The sequence below is a fragment of the Lissotriton vulgaris genome, chromosome 2_2, assembly GCF_964263255.1.
Source record: "Lissotriton vulgaris chromosome 2_2, aLisVul1.2, whole genome shotgun sequence".
Classification (NCBI taxonomy): Eukaryota; Metazoa; Chordata; class Amphibia; order Caudata; family Salamandridae; genus Lissotriton; species Lissotriton vulgaris.
The window spans coordinates 100,405,273-100,426,552 of record NC_141688.1 but is presented as its reverse complement, the minus strand read 5'-3'; the positions used below and the strand labels follow the sequence as shown (position 1 = coordinate 100,426,552).

The 21,280-nt window shown below is 40.2% G+C and overlaps 1 protein-coding gene across 1 annotated transcript in view; it reads left to right on the top strand.

Moving 5' to 3' along the window:
- The window catches only part of ALDH1A2 (aldehyde dehydrogenase 1 family member A2), a 235,675-nt gene extending 225,523 nt beyond the window's left edge, over positions 1-10,152 (top strand). The window contains exon 13 of the mRNA XM_086959367.1: positions 6,817-10,152. Within this exon, the coding sequence (XP_086815493.1) occupies positions 6,817-6,889 (73 nt within the window). The 3' untranslated portion in view covers positions 6,890-10,152. The remainder of the gene's footprint in view (positions 1-6,816) is intronic.
- The last annotated feature ends 11,128 nt before the right edge of the window (positions 10,153-21,280 follow it).

Genomic DNA, 21,280 nt, shown 5'->3' with positions numbered 1-21,280 from the left:
ATCATGGAAAATAATATGCTAAATAATAATATAAAAAATATAAAAAATATAAAAAATAGCATGCTGATTGGATGAATCTATACATGCAATGTGAAACATTTAATCAGTATGATTAGCAAACTGAGAGAGTTCAATTTGAGAATGTTCATAGGGTCATCCGTGGAGGAGTGGGGGGTCGCTCATATAACCATATGGAGTGGCAGAAATTTACAGAAAGCATGAAAATTCAATTCGATCATTGATCCCTGCTGGTTGGAGGGAATTCAGTTTCTTGATCCAGTGAAATTCAGCTTGTAGTCGTTGTTTCGTGGGATCCGTGTCTTGGCGTTGCGGGAGTATCTCCAGTATGGTGAATTTGAGTTGGGTGATCTGATGATTATTTTCAAGCCAGTGTGTTGATAGTGCTGATTTCATATTTTTAGTACGAATATTGCTTTTGTGTTCTGATATTCTCGTCTTAATCTTTCTTTCTGTCTGGCCGACATATATTTTGCCACATGGGCATTTGATTGCATAGATTACGTTTTTTGAGTCACAGGTTCCTGTATACAATAGATCAATTTTGTGACCTTTAGTAGGATGCATAAAAATGTTGCCAGGTATTATATTGTTGCAGTGTATGCAATTCAAACATTTAAGCTTGCCTTTTGGTGCAGTTTTGATAACTTTCTTAGTATTTAGTGTCTCTTTAAGGTTTTTCGATCTTTTAAAGGCGAAGGTCAATTGATCGCTGTAAAGATTGGTTAAATCAGGTTCTGTTCTGATGAGGTTCCAATGGTGATTGATAATTCTTTTGATTTGTGTTGATGATGTCGAGTATTTTAAGACACACACTGTCTTATTCTCTTTTGATTGAGGCTTAGATGTCAATAATTGATCTCTTGAGAAATTGGTGACTTTTTTGATTGATTCATCCAACACATCTTTGGGATATCCGCGTTTTTGGTATTGTTGTAGCTGATCGGTAAGAGTTATTTCCAGTTGATGAGGGTCCGAGGTGATCCTTTTGAGACGAATAAATTGAGAAGTGGGTAAATGCTTTTTTAAAGTTTCCGGATGAAAGCTTTGGTACAGCAGACTAGAATTGCTCTAAAACCTATGTTGTGCAAGAACAGTAAAAATTTTGTTGAAAAGTGGTATCAAATTTTGAACAAATGTTCACTGGATCTAATTCTGTTAATCATACAGGAACTTTCCAAAGTTCTCAAAGAAATTGACGTCGATCTAAACAACATGAAAAAGGAGCTTGAAAAATTTCCAGACTTACAAACAACATTGGAGGATGTGAAGAAAAGATTAGACAAATACGCAAAGGAAGTAAACGATCGGAAAGTTAGAAAATACAAGAGAGATACAATTGATTATAAATATGACGAAGTGTACACCTGGGCAGAAATTTATAATCAAAAGAAATGGCAACAACCCAAAACTAAACCATCCACTACTTCGTCACAAGAAAGTTTAGTATCTGAATCGGACATTGCACAGACAAGACAACCTATTGAGAAAACTCAACAACCAAGTTCATCTACCAAGAAGCAGCCTTTTTTAGACATCAGTCCCGCAGCCAACGCACCACCTACAATCGCATCAGGAGGGGGAGAAGAAACTCCCGAAGAAATAGCCAAACGAACAAGGAGCCAGAAGTCAACAAAACCGACTTAGTTATCAACATCTCATCTAAACCTTTGACACCAGCCCAGATGGCGGTATTAAATAAAGGAATCACCTTTGTACCAACTTATAAGACCAGTCTTGCTGAAACGGAGATAGCGCTATTCAAATTCTTCAGAAACCTCAAACTGAAATACTTTTTCAAAGACGCGACACCTTCATCCATCACCGACACTGCAGTTTTTAAGCCAAAAAGCACATTCTGTGCTCCATATTCTCACAAAACCATAGAAACTGTGGAAAGAATGATACTAACGGACATTCAAAAAATCAACTTCAACAAAATCACCAAAAACAATCTGTCTAAGAATGAACGTAGCACCATCATGCAGTTGTCTAATGATACTGAAATAACTTTCCAGAAAGCAGACAAAGGGGGAGCCCTGATCGTTATGGACACTACTTTCTACAATGCGAGTGTCAATCAACATGTTAAAGACAAAAACACTTATATTCCTTTGGAGGGTGACCCCACTGAGGAATATTTGAAAACTCTCACAGTAATTTTGGATCATGCCCTCGAACAAAAATGGATCGACGACAGAACACATAAATTTTTGGTAACCAAATATCCAAGGAGACCAAAACTCTATATGTTGCCTAAAATTCATAAAGACTTGAAAAGACCACCGTTCAGACCCATCGTGTCTGCGTGCGGGTCAATATCTGACAGTGTAGGCAAATATCTAGATCGTTTTCTACAGCCGATGGTACAGAGAGGACAAACCTACATCAAGGATACTACATCTTTTCTGAACTTACTCAAAACCATAGAGCTGGAACCAGATGCAGAATATTGGCTCAGTACAATTGATGTAGTATCACTGTATACTTCCATACCACACAATGAAGGCCTCGAAGCCTTTGAATGGAGTCTTTTAAGAGATGATGAATGTGAAGCCAACAAAATCTTTTTAGTGGAACTTATGCATTTTGCGCTGTATCACAGCTATTTTGAATGGGACAACAAGTTCTACAACCAGTGCAATGGAACCTCAATGGGTTTTGGGGGGGCCCCCTCATATGCTAATCTGTTTATGTCTAAATTTGAACATGAGAACATCCTGAACAACACCAACTGGACCGATCACCTTGTGACGTTCAAAAGATACATGTATGTATAAGCATTTATATATATATTTATATAGCGCACTACTTACCCGTAGGGTCCCAAGGCGCTTCGACCGCTGCGAAACCCTTCCTGGCTTCCCTGAGAGATAGTCCCTTGATGGGTATCTCCAGGGTGAGACCAGGCATCCCCGGCGGTCTGGTGGGGCCGTTAGTGAAGATGAGGCAAGCTAATGCCCAGAGTTGCCTAGTGTGATCGCTGATCAGAGTGGGCACCGAGGCGAGAGAATTATCGAGCCCGCTGACCCTGGTCCAGAAACCTGCCGCGCCGGGAATCGAACCCTGGTCCCGGGCCGTCCTAGATGATTTATTTTTAATTTGGAAAGGCGACAAAGAACAACTGATTGCTAACATCATGGAAATAAATCAGCTAAATCCCAGAATCAAATTCACACATACTATCCAGAAGGAAACCATAGCCTTTTTAGACGTACAGATTACAATCATCAACCAAAAATTACACACTCAAGTGTACAAAAAACCCACTGACCGGAATTCTAGTCTGCTGTACCAAAGCTTTCATCCGGAAACTTTAAAAAAGCATTTACCCACTTCTCAATTTATTCGTCTCAAAAGGGTCACCTCGGACCCTCATCAACTGGAAATAACTCTTACCGATCAGCTACAACAATACCAAAAACGCGGATATCCCAAAGATGTGTTGGATGAATCAATCAAAAAAGTCACCAATTTCTCAAGAGATCAATTATTGACATCTAAGCCTCAATCAAAAGAGAATAAGACAGTGTGTGTCTTAAAATACTCGACATCATCAACACAAATCAAAAGAATTATCAATCACCATTGGAACCTCATCAGAACAGAACCTGATTTAACCAATCTTTACAGCGATCAATTGACCTTCGCCTTTAAAAGATCGAAAAACCTTAAAGAGACACTAAATACTAAGAAAGTTATCAAAACTGCACCAAAAGGCATGCTTAAATGTTTGAATTGCATACACTGCAACAATATAATACCTGGCAACATTTTTATGCATCCTACTAAAGGTCACAAAATTGATCTATTGTATACAGGAACCTGTGACTCAAAAAACGTAATCTATGCAATCAAATGCCCATGTGGCAAAATATATGTCGGCCAGACAGAAAGAAAGATTAAGACGAGAATATCAGAACACAAAAGCAATATTCGTACTAAAAATATGAAATCAGCACTATCAACACACTGGCTTGAAAATAATCATCAGATCACCCAACTCAAATTCACCATACTGGAGATACTCCCGCAACGCCAAGACACGGATCCCACGAAACAACGACTACAAGCTGAATTTCACTGGATCAAGAAACTGAATTCCCTCCAACCAGCAGGGATCAATGATCGAATTGAATTTTCATGCTTTCTGTAAATTTCTGCCACTCCATATGGTTATATGAGCGACCCCCCACTCCTCCACGGATGACCCTATGAACATTCTCAAATTGAACTCTCTCAGTTTGCTAATCATACTGATTAAATGTTTCACATTGCATGTATAGATTCATCCAATCAGCATGCTATTTTTTATATTTTTTATATTTTTTATATTATTATTTAGCATATTATTTTCCATGATGTTACCCAGCACAGCATTGTGTTTCAATTTTATTCATGTTGCCATTTACGTTTGCCACAGCCTAATTATGCATGAGATTGTGTACATAGCTTTGTTACAGAAATGTAGGTTGTTCATTGATGTTCCTCCACGCTTTGACGTTGATGAGCCTTTGTTTACTTTTTCACGGCGCAACACGTGACCTTAGCGGACCTATCACATCACGCTTAATCGCCACGCTTTTCAGCGCATTTCGTAAACTCCTATTTTTGTTAAGCTCCGTAATAATTAGTTATCTATTCTATTCTCGGGTGTCTTTTCACCCGGTTTGATAATTTTCCACATCGCAGTGCATATTTATATCCCGCTTTTGTTTTCGGGACCCGTATCACGTGACCCTTGGATTTAGCTATATCTAGGCTTCCCATTGGCTCTCCATCCATCAGGATCGGTTCCGCGTTCGGAACTGCGCGACGACTACTCGTTACCATTGCGTTAAGCTCTCCGGTTTTGGTCAAAGTTGGTCCCTCTCCTTAGGTTCCCATCCTTTTCCTTATTATTTTAAGCGCCCGGATTTTCGACCTGAGTACACACTACTGGCAGCTTGCCAGTTACTTGTTTGTAGTTTCACTGCTATTTTGTACGATACCAGCTAGTCAGATTCATCTTCGTTTGTGACATGCTTAACAAACTGTTTTGACAAACGCTTTATTATGTATAACCTCAGTATTCATGCTTTATTATGTATAACCGCAGTACCCATGTTATGTATATGATTGGTCATCTTGACCCCATGGCTCTTTTTTCTGAAAGTTAAGGTCTTGTATGTTTTCATTTTTTAGGCCCCTGACGAAGGGTTACTCCCACTAACCCGAAATGCATTGGGCAAGTAACGAGTAATGTGAAGATGGAATGATGTTTGATTTCGTGAAAAAATGAATTCTTGAAATTAATGCTACATTGGAATGAAATAAATTCTGAATCAAGCTTTAAAAGAAGTTTCAGTTTGGATTTATGAGAATAACATTTGAAGAAACCCACCAGTTTCATGTGAAATTGCGCGCCTTACAGTGATTTCCTTATCACAGTTTGCTTATCTAATTAGATATTTGAGCACTCTTTCAGCTTTGCGAAAAGAACTATATTGTGCCACATTCCTAGGTCGAGCCTGGGCAGCTCATGCGCTGCACTGCGTGGCATGCTGTATTCAGATAGGGATTTGTAGCTCCGCCCACTCTCCACCCATATTATTCATTAGCTTGTGTCATTTTCCAATGTAAACTGTGGCTGTTCATTGGTCAATAGGCTTAGTAGTCCCTCCTTGGTACAGCCTTGTCTCATTTTGTAACCTCCCATGGCGACAACCCCTGTTACTTGTGTTGTTACTCACTAGGTCTTAATTGCAGCTTCCGAGCACTAATTTCTCAAATAGCTCTGTACTATGGCAGGCAGGACATGCTCTCTCCAAACTCTTTTTATGGCACGGGCACTGAACGCATTTGCAATTCAATAGGTCTCGCATTTGCGAGAGTTTAAGTTATTGGCATTGTAAATGACAATGCCTTTTATTTATCTGTTTTAAAAACAACATATAAATAAAAGGCATTGTCATTTACAATGACAATAGCTCAAACTCTTGTAAATGTGAGACCTATTGTATTACAAATGTTATGTTATGTTAACATAACTTATTAAGCGCACAAATACCTGGAGGTGTCTTGGCACTCAGCCTGAACGTAAGCCCTGAGGTATGAGAAAAAAATAGTTTTGAAAAAGCCACGTTTTAAGGCCTTTTCTAAATGAGGCAAGAGAGTTAGCAGCTCTAATGTGCATAGGAAGCTTATTCTGTAGTTTCGCCGTACCATGGCCTATGCATTGGCTTCCCCAACCAGAGGTGCGAATCCTTGGAGCCATCATAAGCCTGGCGCTAGTAGACCGTAATTGTCTGCCAGGATGTTACCAGGAGAAGATGCTTTTCAGGAATACTGGCCCTGTATTATTCAAGGCCCTGTTGGCTATACATAGTGTCTTGAACTTGATACGTTGTGCCACAGGAAGCCAGTGAAGTTTCTAGATGTCTTTAGGAACTGATTTGTGCTTTGGCAGATTTAATAAAAGCCCAGCAGCTGCATTTTGCACCATCTGTACCATCTGTAGTTTATTCTAATGTTGCTTCTGCATATTCAGATTCAAAGGCTTGTTCTATAAAGTGGTTTGTGTACCGTAGTCTCCTTAACTTTGAGTTGCTTGACCTTGCTCATTGGCTTTAGCATCAGCCTGGAGCTCTGATAACATTCCATAGGTTTCCTCTTCCTATGAGTGTCCTGCATCAGAACAGCCAGCCTCACAGCAGTCTGCCATACTCCAAATGAGCGACTTAATCTGCATTCATGTATGTCTGCTTAGTAAACTGAAGACTGACTATAACTTGACATCACTCATTTTCTGTTTTCCAGGGGGGAGTACGGATTACGGGAGTATACAGAAGCAAAAACAGTCACAATAAAGATCCCCCAAAAGAACTCTTAAAAGCATTGCCGACCATATGGGGTGTAGCGCATGCAATGCCTGCTTCAGCATTCATCATGGAACAGCACTCAGGAATGCAGTGTTCTACCGTCTATATTTAAGAGTTTAAACTGCAAAGAACAAACGTGATGCATTGCAATGAATTATACAAACAGTTTCTGCATGGTTCGCTTAGTGTCCCATCACTCCAGTGTTGCATGATATATTACCAAAAAATAACATGGTAAAATGTTACTGTAGACCATTTAATGAACGTTCAATGTTTGCAGCTATGAAACATATATAACCTATCTTCAGGAAGTTGACAGACACACTGACCATTGTGTCCACCAAGGACAAACAATCCCTTAAACTGATAAGTATGCATGAATGAACACCCTGAGAATTTCCCCCTTTAATTTTCGAGACATTTTTCAGAAATGTACAGTGAAAAAAAATTGATACGCCTCTTCCAATCCAAAATATGACACCTCATACTTGTTTTCAACATAACCTATATATATCACAAGTGTGAAAATTATGACTCTCCCGACACGCAGACCTAGCTTAGTTAAATATTATCCTTACACTTGGAGCTGGCAATAGAACAGTATAGCAAATGCAAATGCAAATAAAACATGTTTTACATAATCCAAAGCGAAGCAAAATATGGAATTGTACTTTGGATTGGTAGAAATATATCATATTGTATTTTATAGGCCAGGCTAGTTACCCCACAGGAAAGGGTCGGTAAAGCATTAAAAAATCACATGCAATATAACGTCCATGTTGTGCATGAGCAGCTCTAGTTTACATATCTAAACAGAAGTTAAGAGTTAAATTGAGGGTGAAATTAAATACATTCACATCAATCTAGTGGGGGCGCATGGGGAATAGAAGCCTGTGACTGCTGCATTGTATTGCACAACAGGTTCACTCATCAACAACTAACACAGGCTTACGTGGCACTTGTTTCCTATTACGTTTTGCTAAATACTTACCTATTCTAACCCACCTCTAAAACTAGAAATATTGCACCTACTGCCTAGCGCTATCGCAAGTTAAGTTGGATGGATAATGAAAATATTGCCAAACAGTACATTAAGGTACATTTTTCATTTCATTGAAAGATGGAGCTAAGTACTTTCTCTAGAGATAGCAAAAGAGCAGTGTGCTGTGAGCTTACCGCAGACTGATGACCATTGTTATCTGCCTCAAAGCAAAAGCAGCAAAGGAACTACCATGCTACTATGTAGCAACCATTCACATACTGTGCTTCAGCCATTTTATGAAGATGCAGGAACTCTTCTGGGTTCTTTCGACCTACCTTTGTTTTGTTAATACTAGGAGGGAAATTCATGAGCATCAGTTAGCCACAGTATCCGCCATTAATCCCAGGTAAACAGCAAGTGAAATTTATTTTCATATTGCATTTTGATTGTGGTCGTGAATATGGCTTCCTGAAATGTACCAGTCGACCAAAGGACTATGTATAACTTGAAGCCACTTAAAGTCAGAAAAAAATCTAAGGTTCAGAATTTTTATTTAAAATAATAAATAAATACAAAACACAACAAAAGTAGCCAATGTAGTCCCCACAGTTCATTTCTACTCTTTCTGGCCTTCTAATACTGAGGCCAAAAATTGTCCAAAGGATAAAATATTCTTGCCACATTAAACAGGTTTCTAATGAATGCATTGGGGATGGCTTGGCAATGTGTTTACTTAGTCCATAAGCGGAACTCTTTTGTGGGCCGTTTCAAGCATGTGTTTAAAGTTAAAGGTGGTTTCTGTTTCACCGTCTAATTTAAGAAAAGCTGTGTTTTATGAACAGCAGATTAAAGTGATAACCTCATCCACATGAGACACACTTGATGTTTCCCACGGCTCTTTTGAGCCAAGTTCGATGCGTTTCTGCAAATAATTAATTGCTTAATTTTGAATTATTTTATTTTCAAATCAAACATAAGTGTGCATGGTTCTCTAGGGCGGTTCTAGAAATGGACTCCAATATATATGATATTACATCATTGCCATTGTGGAAACTCCAAAAGCATATGCGTCTCAATATTTGCTTTTGATCAAAATTGAATAAATATTTGCAAACATATTTAGCCTACTTTTGAGCTGCCTGGGCCACCTCTTGATTTTCTCCAGCATTCATTGTGCTTTATATGACTGAGACATCCAGTTAAGTAGCACCAGGCTGCACTGCTTGAAGCACAGTTATCCTGCCATCTAAGTATAGAGATAAATCAAACGAGAAGAGTTTACAGTATATTTTAAAGAGTAACCAGCATCAAAAAATAGAGTTTAAAAGGCACATCCCAAGCCCATTTCAAGATAACATTCAGAAGAGGGAATCATTCATGTTTTTATGTTCAAAATATCTAGATGGTGCAAAACACAGAGCTCTTGAATTGCTATTTATGTCTTTCTTCTCTTTCTGTGCTTGAAGACCTGAAGCCTTTCCTTTGTCTGTATCTCTTTGGTCAAAGTTAATGTTGCAGTGAGCCCTCAACCACATACTTCCTACAAATAAGTGGATAGAGATGGAAGAAGCTCCATAGGGAAAAAAGATAAAGGTCAATAAAAATGTAAACGTGGCACTAACTTATTGCCGATTGTTAACTTTCTCTGAGATTTAAAACCATGGTCACTTGGCTTTATATGTTTTATAGTTGTCAAATATTGAACAAACAGATTTTATTTATAACTCATATTTTAACTGTAGTTCAAACACAATATGTACATATGTTGCTATTAGTTGCTTTTATTTTCAAAACTACAGTAGTATGTTCATAGAAATATATATATAAAAATATACTAAAAGGAAACGCCTGTCAATAACCACTTTAATGTGAAAGCAATGTAATCCTACTTTATTGTGTCAGAGTATATTATAATTACCATAATAAGTAATAATTTACCACAATGTTGAATGTTAGTAGTAGGAGCTACAGGAATGTTTCTATTTATAGAGAAAACCGTAATACTGAAACATAGACACTTATATAATGTCATTTTTCATATAATTTTGTGTATGTTTGTGTTACCTTATGCCAGTCACTACAGATAAATGTAGTGCTCTTAAATTGTAGCTCCGCGTTCCTGTATATGTGTTTGTAAATCATGTTCGAAATGTGTACATGCATTCTTTCCCAATTTTACCTTCATTCCTTTCTTGAACTTTGTAACCATGTATATACATTTATGTGTTATAAAAATGTAAAATGATATAAAATATTTTCTATGATGTTTTTAATTAAAATGTTTAGAGGAAATACTTTTTGTCTTGATTTCTCCTTTATGGCAAGAAGAACACATTTCACAGACTAAGGTGTCATAGAATGCTCACGATGTGCAAAGAGAAAGAAGAGATAGCTGGAACAGAGGACAAAAATGGTGTCAGAAATGGAGAGGGAAAGAGGAAGGCATAGTAACAGGCTGGCTCAGAACAGGGAGTGAGAATCATACTGGATTTCTCCCTACCAAATGTTACATTGAATAACACAGTCATGTCTTTGTTGGGTCAGGAGTATGTCATTCCCTCTATGCTTCCTGGTAGGTTTGCATCAAACAATGATTTTTTTTTTTTAAAAGTCAACGTTGTTTAAATGCTTTTTAGCACTAGAAATGAAAATTTTAATGTAAAACAAAAGTTATGAAAAGGGTGTCAGGGCTACTGTTTTTCTGTATATTGAAAAGGGTAAATATAAAAAGAAAGCTGGAGTTAGCGGCAAAAATTTACCACCAATCGAAACAAAAAACAAAATTAAAAAGAAAAATATTAAATAATAAGCCCCGAAAATTCACCTAACTGTTTCCCAGTTTTTTGTTTCCCTATATAACACATGCAACATAAAGATTTTGCTTTGAAAATGTGTTCTTTATATTAAAAACAAATTATACTTACTAAAGTGAACAACTTTTAATTTAAATATAATCTTTAGTAAAATTGTGGCTTTCTGAGAATTAGGGACATCTTCTGGATCTGAAAAAACTGTGAACAATTTCCCCAGCTGTCTGTGGATACCTTAGGTTCTGAAAGATGGAGCAGTAATAGTGGGGCTTAAAGCATTTTAGAATACAGTATAAAAGCTGAATTGATATGAAAACCTTAAAGATGAACTGGAGAAATGTACCTAAGTGTAACTACCAGTTGAAGGAACTGAAGAAACATTAAATGAATGTTCAAAGTGATTTCAACAGTTACTCACTGAAGGCAAGGAAGATGAAAACCAGACAATAATGAGTTAACAGGGAAAATTAGGAACACATAGTAATTACTATTTAAATCTAGTTCATAGGAGATTATAGATGTGAACTACTCTTTATACCCAACAGTAGTGAAATCAAAGTGAAAACGACTATTACCCCCAGGTCCCTCCTGTCCTCGTCTCATTCAATACAAAGTGGGGATAACCATTTTTCACCAGAAAAAAAGCCCACAGGAATGCTGGGGATCCTATCCCTGCCCCTCCTGCTGGGAGTACAATAGCAGTACTTACCCAGCATTCCGCCTGAACTACTAAGCCCTGTTCTTTTTTTCTGACTGTCGACAGAAATCGGACGAGGTGCTGGTGCTGCTGCTGCAGGGCTGAAGTGTCGTTTACTTCTTCCACTCCCCGTTTGGGTGCCTGACTGTGCAGGCGGGGAGTCTGCTGGTTTGACTCCCGGCCTGCCGGGCTTGCTTGGACGCTGGTCTGTTCCTGGCCGGCTCTTACATGCCAAACCAAAGGGGACGATGCACAGAGTGTTGAACAATGCAAGCACCCGCCCCCAGTCAAATGATCTGTGTTTAATCCATCATCATTCTTTAGCTCACTCCGCCACCGCAGTTTAGACATGGCCATGTGCAAATCAGTCTGACCCTGTGCCTCATGGGAACAGTCCAGCCCGAACTGCCAAGCCATGTCTTCCCTGGACCGGAAACAAGCATCCTGGGACCGGTTTCTGGCTAATCAGCTGTCATCAGCCAGGTTAGTTTCAATCCAGTGACAAAGTGAGCAAGCGAACCACGTCTGGGCATACCCTGCCAACTTAGGATGAACAAAGCAAAACCAACGGGGACGATGGACGGAGTGTTGAACAATGCAAGCACTCACCCCCAGTCAAATGATCTGAGTTTAATCCATCATCATTCTTTAGCTCACTCCGCCACCCCAGTTCAGACATGGCTCTTACATGCCAGCCAGCTCTTTTTGGCTGGTGGGCCGGCCTCCCGGTTCCTTTTGGATTACTGTCTGCATCTTCCTGTGGCCTGGCAGGGTGAAAGACGCACCATGATTTCTGATTCTCCTGCCTTCCTGCTTCTCCTGTCCTGGTGTGGATGCTGATCGGGCGCCTTGGGCTTGGCTGGTGGTGGTGGTGTGTGTGGGGGACTTGTTCCTGTTTCCCTCCCCCTGTGAGTACAACATAGCTGTGTATTTTATCTTTCCCTTTTGGGGGGCTCTTTGCTGACGCAGGCTAGATGGCTGCCGAGGTTATACACATTATGCTGTTCAGGCTTTCTACTCCTGACAACGCCAGTTCATATTGGATGTTTGATTGGATACCAATGATTCCCATTGCTCTGATGTAAAAACTTTGGTATGAAGCTTCATATAGCAATAAATTACAGCCTGGCAGATGGTACACGGGTAGCTATATGGGCTATGTGTGCTTTCTAAAGCAGGGTAGTGCACTTTCTTCAGTATGCAGTGGTTCGTCTCTTTGTGTTTGAATTTTGGCATGGTGAATTCTGTCAGTGTTTTTCATCTCTTGGGTGCTGCGGACGTCCTCTGTTGTTTCCAGCACTCACTGTTCCTCTCTTTCTTGCTCATGCCCTCCTACAGGTGGCGATGCTTCCTCTTGCCCGGGCATGACTCCTGGTGGTGTGCCTTGAGCTGGCTTGGGGGGGCTTATTCCTGTCTCCCGGTCCCCCCGGGTATGTGCAGCATCACATGGTGGTTTCTGCTTTCCCCCGTGTTCTGTCTGCTGGCTGCCATTCTGTGCTGATGCTCCTCCCCCCATTTAGGTCCCTGGTGTTGCTTCGTTGCCAGGAGTTCTTTTTCCTGGCTGTGTCGGTCCTGGTTTGGAGTCCTCCTGGTCGGATGAGTGTTGGGGTGGTTGGCATCTTCTGTCCTGACTCGTCCTTCTGTGTGTACAGATTTCTTGCCTCGTCACTTCCCTTGCCACTTCTGTGCTGCATTTCCTCTTGTCTGCGCCCTTGGCCTTGGTCTCCATCTTTCTTTCTCGGGGGCTTCAGCTCTCCGCTTGTTCTGGCCCGGTGGCTCCCTGGGTGTATGCCTGCCTGGGTTTCAAGGGCTGTGGCTCCCACCCAGGCTTCTGTTGCCTCTCTTGCTTGCCTGGTTTTGGGGGTTCTTTTCCCCTCTGGGGTAAGGGTTCCTGGGCTGTGGCTATTGGTGCTGTCCCACCCTTCCGGCCCTCTGTAGTTGCTGTGTTGTTGGCCCTCGGTCTTGCTGGCCTGCCTGGTTTATGTTAGGGAGCGTCTTTGGCTGTCCTGTTCTATCATCCAGTTCTGGTCTTGGCTCGTCTGCTGCTGATGTTGGGGCTCCCTTGGGGTTCCCTTGCTCTGGTCTTGGGTTCTCTGGGCCTTTTGGTCGACTGGCTTTCCCGTTGGGGAGGTCCGTTGTGCCTCTTCTCTGGTGTGCCTTCTCCTGGGTTGTGGCTTCCTGCTCCGGTCTCCCTGTGTTTGCAGTTGGGGTTGTTCTGTGGCTGTGTTGTTTGGGGTTGAGTCTGTCTCCCTCTTGTTCCCCTTTCTTCCTTGGTTTCCCCTGGTCTCGTTGTCCCTGGAGGTTGGCCTCGTTGGCTCTTGCTGCTCAGGACTTTCCTGGCAGGCCCTGGTTCTGTTTCTGGGCCTTTTGTCTGTAGGACGGATTTAGGCCTGCTGGGGTTGTGGTCTCTGCCGGAGCTGCTGGCTCTTGGGACCTTGTGGGGCAACGTTCTGGGGTTGGGTTCGTGTTTCCCCGGTATTTTTTGTGGGTGCCTTGGCTTTCCCTCATGGCCTGTTGGGGCTCTGTCTTGCCTCCCAGGCTGGGTGCTTGGGGGTTGTCGTCTGTCGGCTCTCTTCTTTCCTGGGCCTGGTGTTCCTCTGTGGGGTTCCAATGGTTTTGTCCTCTGGGCTCTCTGGGTCTGGGTCGTTCTGTTTGGGGGCAGGAGCTGCTTACCCCCTTTTTTGGTTTTGTCTGGGTAGTCCTGCCCTTGTCTTGTTTTTTGGGGGGATTGTACCTTTGCCCTGTTGACTGGCTGTGCCCTCTTTCCTTTTTGGATTGGTCCTTTGTGCCTGCCTGGTGGTGCTGGGCTTCTTGGCCTTTTCTCCTGTGGGCGTCCTTGGCTGTGTCCTGTTGGGGCTTCCTTTTCTGTGGCCCGCTGCGGTCCAGGGTGCTAGTTGCTTTGGCACCTTTCCCTTCTGGGATTTGCCCTTGGGGTCTCTTTGGTGTTCCTTCTTCCGGCTTCCTATTTTTTAATAACATTAGAAGCTGTGGTTTCCCTTACAAATGCCACCTCAGGCCATTTGGTATAATAATCCATTAGAGCAAAAGCACATTTTCCAGCAATATTACCAACAACTAAATGGACCACAAATATCCGTGGCTAATTTTTGCCAAGGTTTCTCTGGAAACGCAATGGAGTGATTGTGGTGTCTTGTGATACATGAGATTTGTCTCCACACATGCACGTAACACAATTTCTGACACACCTTTCAACTTCCTTGTCTATGCCTGGCCACCAAAAACCACATCTGGCTCTCATTTTCATGCCTGACATACCAGAATGACCTTTGTGAATAAGCGCTAACAATCTAGAACGCAAACTTGAGGGTACAACTAATTTGTCTGCTCTCCTAACAATTCCAGACTCAGATTCACAAGATAATTCAGACCACACTGTTTTGTACTCTGAAAGGTCTTTGTCACACCACAAATTGCGACTGTTATCACATGACAAGCATGAAATCACACGTGGTAAAACGGAATCATCCTTTACAGCTTGTTTCCATTCCTCCACACTGATAGCTCCATTGCATGCTTCACTTACAGTGGCTACTAACCATTCCTTCTCAACTTCTGCACACACCTCAACCTTATCAGAGCTATCATATAGAGGGAGCCGAGACAAACAATCAGCGTTAACATACTTAATGCCTGGTACATACAAAACTTGAATATCAAATTCCTGTAATCTATATCTCCATTTAGCAATTCTAGAAGTTGCTTTACCTGCTCCTTTAGTGGTAAAGTGGTACAAGGGGTTGTGGTCAGTCCAGAGTTCAAAATTTGAACCCCAGACATAAGTTTTGAAATAATTGATCCGCCAATAACAAGCTAATGCTTCCTTTTCTATTACAAAGTAAGTGGCTTCCGCCCCTCTCAAGGTACGGGAAGCGAAAGCTACAACCCATTCAGATTTGTCTTTTTTTTTGCATTAATACCGCGCCTAATCCGTAAGCACTAGCATCCACTACAATGGTGGATTTGTTATTGGGATAAAAGGTTTGAGAGCTACCGCCTTGATGAAATCTTTCTTTATGCAGTCAAACGCTGTCTGACACTTGAATTCCAGACAAAATTAACACCTTTTGTTCATACGAAGTCTTAAACAATGTACCTTTGACGCAAAATGTAATACAAATTTTGAATAATACTCTGCCAACCCCAGAAAAGAGCGCAATTGCTCCTTGTCCGAAGGTGAAGGAGCATTTTTGATGGCATCCAACAAGTTTTTTTTTTGGTTTAACACTGTCCGCAGACAAACAGTGTCCTAAATATTCAATTTGTGTTGTGGCGAATTTGCATTTTTCAGCAGATACAGTCAAACCTGCCATTTGTAGTTTCTTTAAAACATCATTCAAAATACGATCATGATCCATCTCACTTTTGCCCAAGACCAACACATCATCCTGCTATACAAGCATGTTATCAATGTCTTTGAGAATTCTACACATGAGCCTCTAAAAAACTGCAGAGGCAGAAACTAAGCCAAAAGGCATTCTTAAAAATTGAATGCCCCCTCAGGCGTGATAAATGATGTGGGATGGCGAGAGTCAGGGTGTAGTTTTATCTGATGATAGGCATTAGAAAGATCTATAGACGAAAAATATTTAGCATCCTTGACGGAAGCTATCATTTCATTAATGCTAGGTAAGGGATGACGATCAATCCAGATATTTTTGTTTAAATCCCTCGAATCCGCACACATGCGCAATTTTCCATTGGGTTTGCGAGCCAAAACCACTGGACTGAGCCATTCTGATGCTTCAATAGGTTCTATAATATTTTCCTTGCATAGCCTATCCAATTCAAGTTTCAATTGAGATCTCAAAACAATTGGTACATTGCAGACTTTGTGAACTACTGGAATGAAATTAGATTTTAAAATTATACGATGTTCCAATTTATTCAAACACCCTAATTTAGAGTTGAACAGATCAGGAAACATTTTGCTCCACTTAGAGACTGTGTCATCTTGAGTCAAAAGAACTTGATTTGGATTGTTGGGATCAAGGCTTATTCCTAAACTCTTTTGTTCTTTCCATCCCAACAAAGCTTTACCCTTCTCAACAACATAAATCTTAGCTTGTGTGGATCTGTCTTTGTAAATATTGTTGCCCACAAAATACCCTAAAACAGGAAGTTTGTTTCCACAATAACCAACAGATTCAACATCAGGACGTAATAGGTTACATTTTCCAGTGGATTCCCCATGGTCTTGTCAATTATAGTAAATTGAGAACAAGAATCTGCCCACAAAGCAACACTACATTCGTTAATAGTAAGATCACATTTGGGCGGTTGATTACTACCAGATATTTCACCAACTTCATTAGTCCAAATAACCATGACTTCAATTTCACTATCACTGCTGTTTTCAACAGTATTACTAACTAAATCTACAGAACGTTTCCAAGATTCTCGATCATCAGTTCTACACTTTTTGGAAAAATGACAATTTTTGTTACATTTAAAACACGTAACATTGATAGCAGGACACCATGGAGTGTCAGCAGAATGTCTATTACTACCACACCTGAAACAAAAACGTTTGTTGTAAGTTAATTATGTTCCACCATTGGGGAATGTCATGCGTGAATTAAAATTTCTATAATTGCAGAATTAAACTTTGGTTTAGGTTTGATTTCATCGTGATGATTTCTGGGTTCATCACTTGATATTTTAGGTTTGTGACTCCTGATGGCACAAACATCGCTCTGGTCTTTGCTCAATTCTTTTACAAAGCGTGGATTATTCTCAACTCTCCAAGCAACATTAATAGTCTTTTGAAAAGGTGGATCTTTTAAATCCAACAATCTCTCTTGGATTTTGGAATTGTTAGTCCTATTAATAAATTGATCTCTAATGATCTTCTCATGCAAATCTACATGTTGCAGCTAAAGTTCTTAAAACAGCTATGTATTGCCCAACAGTTTTTTCCTGCTAATTGAACCCTAGAAACAAATGTGTGTCTTTCAACAACTATGCTTGTTTTTTTGCCATACTTCTCTTCTAAAGCTTTTAGAGCATCTACGTACTTGTCAGAAACAATATGTTAAGTTTTTTAACTGTCAAAAATGACTTTCTCATCACTGGAGTTACTATTCTCACCATCCGTAACATTCAAGGTAGTGGAGTTTACTAATACAGGTTTAGGTAAAGTTTTTAAAACTTTTCTTCCTTCAACATTCAAATTATGTTTTAAAAGAGCTAACTTACGTTAAGCTAAGAAGGTTTCACCACCAAGGACTTCTAAGTAAGGTTCAAATGATTCTTGCCAATCCTCCCACGCCATAGGAGGAATACCTGGATTTTGCAAAAATTTAGGTGGAACTAATACAGAATTAGTTTCCATATTAGAAAACTAAAAGATATTATGACAGAGACATAGTTATGAGATATGTACATTCAAATGATGTTTAAGATAAATATTGTTAAAAGCAATAGACTGAATTAAAATAGACACCGTTGTCATAAAATTTTACTTGGTGGTAACACAATGTCACAAATACAAAAAAAAATAGCTAACATAAATAAAGTAGTCACCATTGTCTATTAGTCACTTGGATGGTATCTATGCGAAAGAAAATCAGTAAAATAAAACAATTTTGAATACCCAGCTGAAATCCAATGTTCCTGCATAAGAATTATGCGCAGTTGAAAGTTATTCAGCCCAGTCATCAAACGTTCAAATGCGCAGACCATAGTTTGCCGAAAAACACGAGATCGCCGACAAAATGCTTTGCTAGGATACAGGAAACGCACCCACAATGCAATGTACGATGATGAGAAATCACCCACAATTCAATGCGCAACAGTGTCTGCGGAAAATTCTCAGCGTCAGCAATGAGGCGTCATGGTGGAATGACAGGTATTCAGTTGAAACTTGCAAGATGCCTAATTGAATGTATACAAATGCGCCGTTACACACTTTGCATAGATTGCAGGGGTGCGCTTCACCAAATCGTCATTGTAGCTTGCTGACAAAATTGTCACTGTAACACAGCTTACTTTTACTAAGCAAGTCGTACAGTCGCGTTTACCGATCACAAAATTATTCTTTACTTCAGTACCATTTTTCTTGACAATTCTTCTATAATAAGCACACGATACGCTGCAGTTGACTGCATACACACACAAATAAAAGTACCTTTTTAAGGGTGTGAAATGTATCCATAGATGATTAGAAAGAAGAAATGTTGATTGGCAATCTGAGTTCTTGAAGACTCAATATTTGTCTTCTTTTGTCCCAGGGGTTGCATCGGGTTCAATTTTACCTCATCGCCACTTTTGTAAAGAAGACAAGTGCATCAGCATTACTAAAAATACGAGTTTATTCGTAGTACAACCCCCGAGACACGCAGTCGTCTCTGTAGCTGCTGCCTCAACTTCTCTTGCTCTTCCCTTTGTTCTACACTCCAGAACACTGAGAAGACCAAGGGCATGAGCATAGAATACAACTTCGTCAACATAAGATATAACAAGTTGCATCATACAAAGTGTAATACTCATATAAATATAACACTCAGCACAGCATGAGTTCTGGAATCAGATTTAGGGGACGGTATTTAAACCCAGATCCTAAGAAAAGCTACAAATTGAGATACACTGAAAATACAAAGCCCTTCATGCATCTGCACAGGCGCCTAATATTATTTCTAATGACCTTCTGTGTTAGAGCAAGCACAAATAACAGCAAGGACCTCTTTGAACCTCATGTGTCCTTTATTTCATAGGTAGATTTTGTGGTCAAAACACATCCTAAAAACTATATATATTGACAATTGTTTTCCCTCTTCTGTGGCTAAATCACTTGATTAAATTGACAAGACTTTAGTTCTATTGACAGTGAACTAAGGCAATATTGTCTTCGCTGATCTCCCTAATTCATAAATCCAAAACTTATAACGATCCTTGATACAGTTGGCTAGAATGTACTTGAACCTCAAGGCACAAACCTGTTCCTACTACTTTGAAATCCCATTATTGGCTTCCATTAACGCCAATTATTCATTTCAAGATGCTATGTATTATGAAAACTGTCCTCAGTAAAAATGGCCCTATCCATATCTCCCTCTAACCTACTGGCCATGATGATTCTTAGGCCAATCAATGCTTTTTTCCCTTGCCAAAGTCAATCCTAATTATCAAAATGAACTGGGAGATCCCTCAAACCCCCACTTATGAAAAACCATACATCCACCACAAGTGTTTAGTTGAAATATTGCAGTCAAGTTCAAAGTTCAAGAAAAATCCAAAGACCTGTCTTTTAAAGAAAGCATTTAGCACAAATGAATCTGAACCATTTAACCTCTAGATGATTTGTATCTAGAAAAGTTTTTGAAAGGGCATTAGATCCCTCAACCTGGCCTCTGTTTGTTGGAAACAAAGTCCAATGACGGAATAAAAAGAAATGCTGCCTTTTCATTTCGTCAGCATGAAAACACATTTTACAAGCTTTAAAGATTTAATTTTCCCTGACAAAATAAGTCTTTCAACATTCTATAATTCCATTCTTGTCATTTATTAAAACTACCTGCTCTTGGAACTTGTGTGAACTTAAAGTTGTGATGAAGTGATGTGAATGGGGATCGGAAAGTGTGTATTCCAACGGTCCTTGTACATCTCCATTAACGAACATCATTTTTGCTGGTCAGCTGGTCTGTGATGTTTTTGGAGTCACAAAACATCCCAACAATGATCTGCCAATTAAAGCACATTTCAATCAAAACCAATGTTTTACACCTTAAAAACCACAACAGTTGGTGGCAGTAAACAACTCCTCATAAATCACAAGGAGGGGGACTCGGAGCCAGATAGAGGTCCATTACCCGTGCCCCTAACAATAGTTAATACTTATAATCAATGTGGGTACTTGTTCCTAAGTGTAGAAGGAATAGAAGAGGTTTTAGAAATAGGGTACAGAAGTGGCTGTATGGAGGTCTTCCTTATTTGAAAGTGTTGCCCTCACACACCCAGGTGGGTGTCATGCTTCATCATTGGGAATTTTGCTCTTAATGGGGCTGCTGCTGCAATTCCCCATGGGCCCAGCGAGAGGGCTCTTTGTCAGAGATCTTTTCTTCTATCAGCCGTGATGGTGCATGCAGGTATGTGGAGTATAATATGTAACGTGGGGAGTGTGCTCTAAAATTTTCTCAAGGAAATTAAATTAAATTGTATTCAAAGATCCTTTGGTATCCCCAGTAGGAATCCATAAATCAACCTAGAAGAAAGGAGAAAGATACAGGGAAAGCACTTGAAATATTCAATTAAAAAATGTTTTTAGAAGTGAGTTATTGTGGACAACACAAATGATGCTAGCCTGGTTTCTGCATATTGTCATATCATGCAGTGCCATGCTGTGTTGTCAGAGCTCTATGTTAGCTCTTCTGTCAGTGAGTGCCACAAATGCCTAAATCACTTGTGATATCACAGTGTAGAAAACAAGCAATCATAAAAAGACTACACAAACAGGGACATACAACATACACTGTCGTTGTTACAAATAAAAGCGTTGTCACTACTGACTCCCATGATGTATTACTATTTCTTACCCCTACTCATAGGCCATAATTTTCCTTAGGTCCAGGCAGGGGGCCGCAAGATTATTGCGGTTCGGGTAATACAAAAATCAAGAGCGAAGGTTACCAATGCATAGTTTCACTGGCAGTGTACTCACGTGTCACTCTCATCTCTGTGGTCATTACCATGCTCACAGTTCCATGCATGGTCTGTAGCCCATAACCTACCCCTCACCCTGCCTGCCTGTAGATGAAGTGCATAGTTGAATGGGGAACAGTTAAATATAGTGCGCCGGGTTAAGAAGGATCACCGTGGGCCTTGACCCCGAAGTTATTTCAGCATCAGTAGGTGTGATTGGTGGTGTATGACCATACTGGTCAGGGCATATATATTG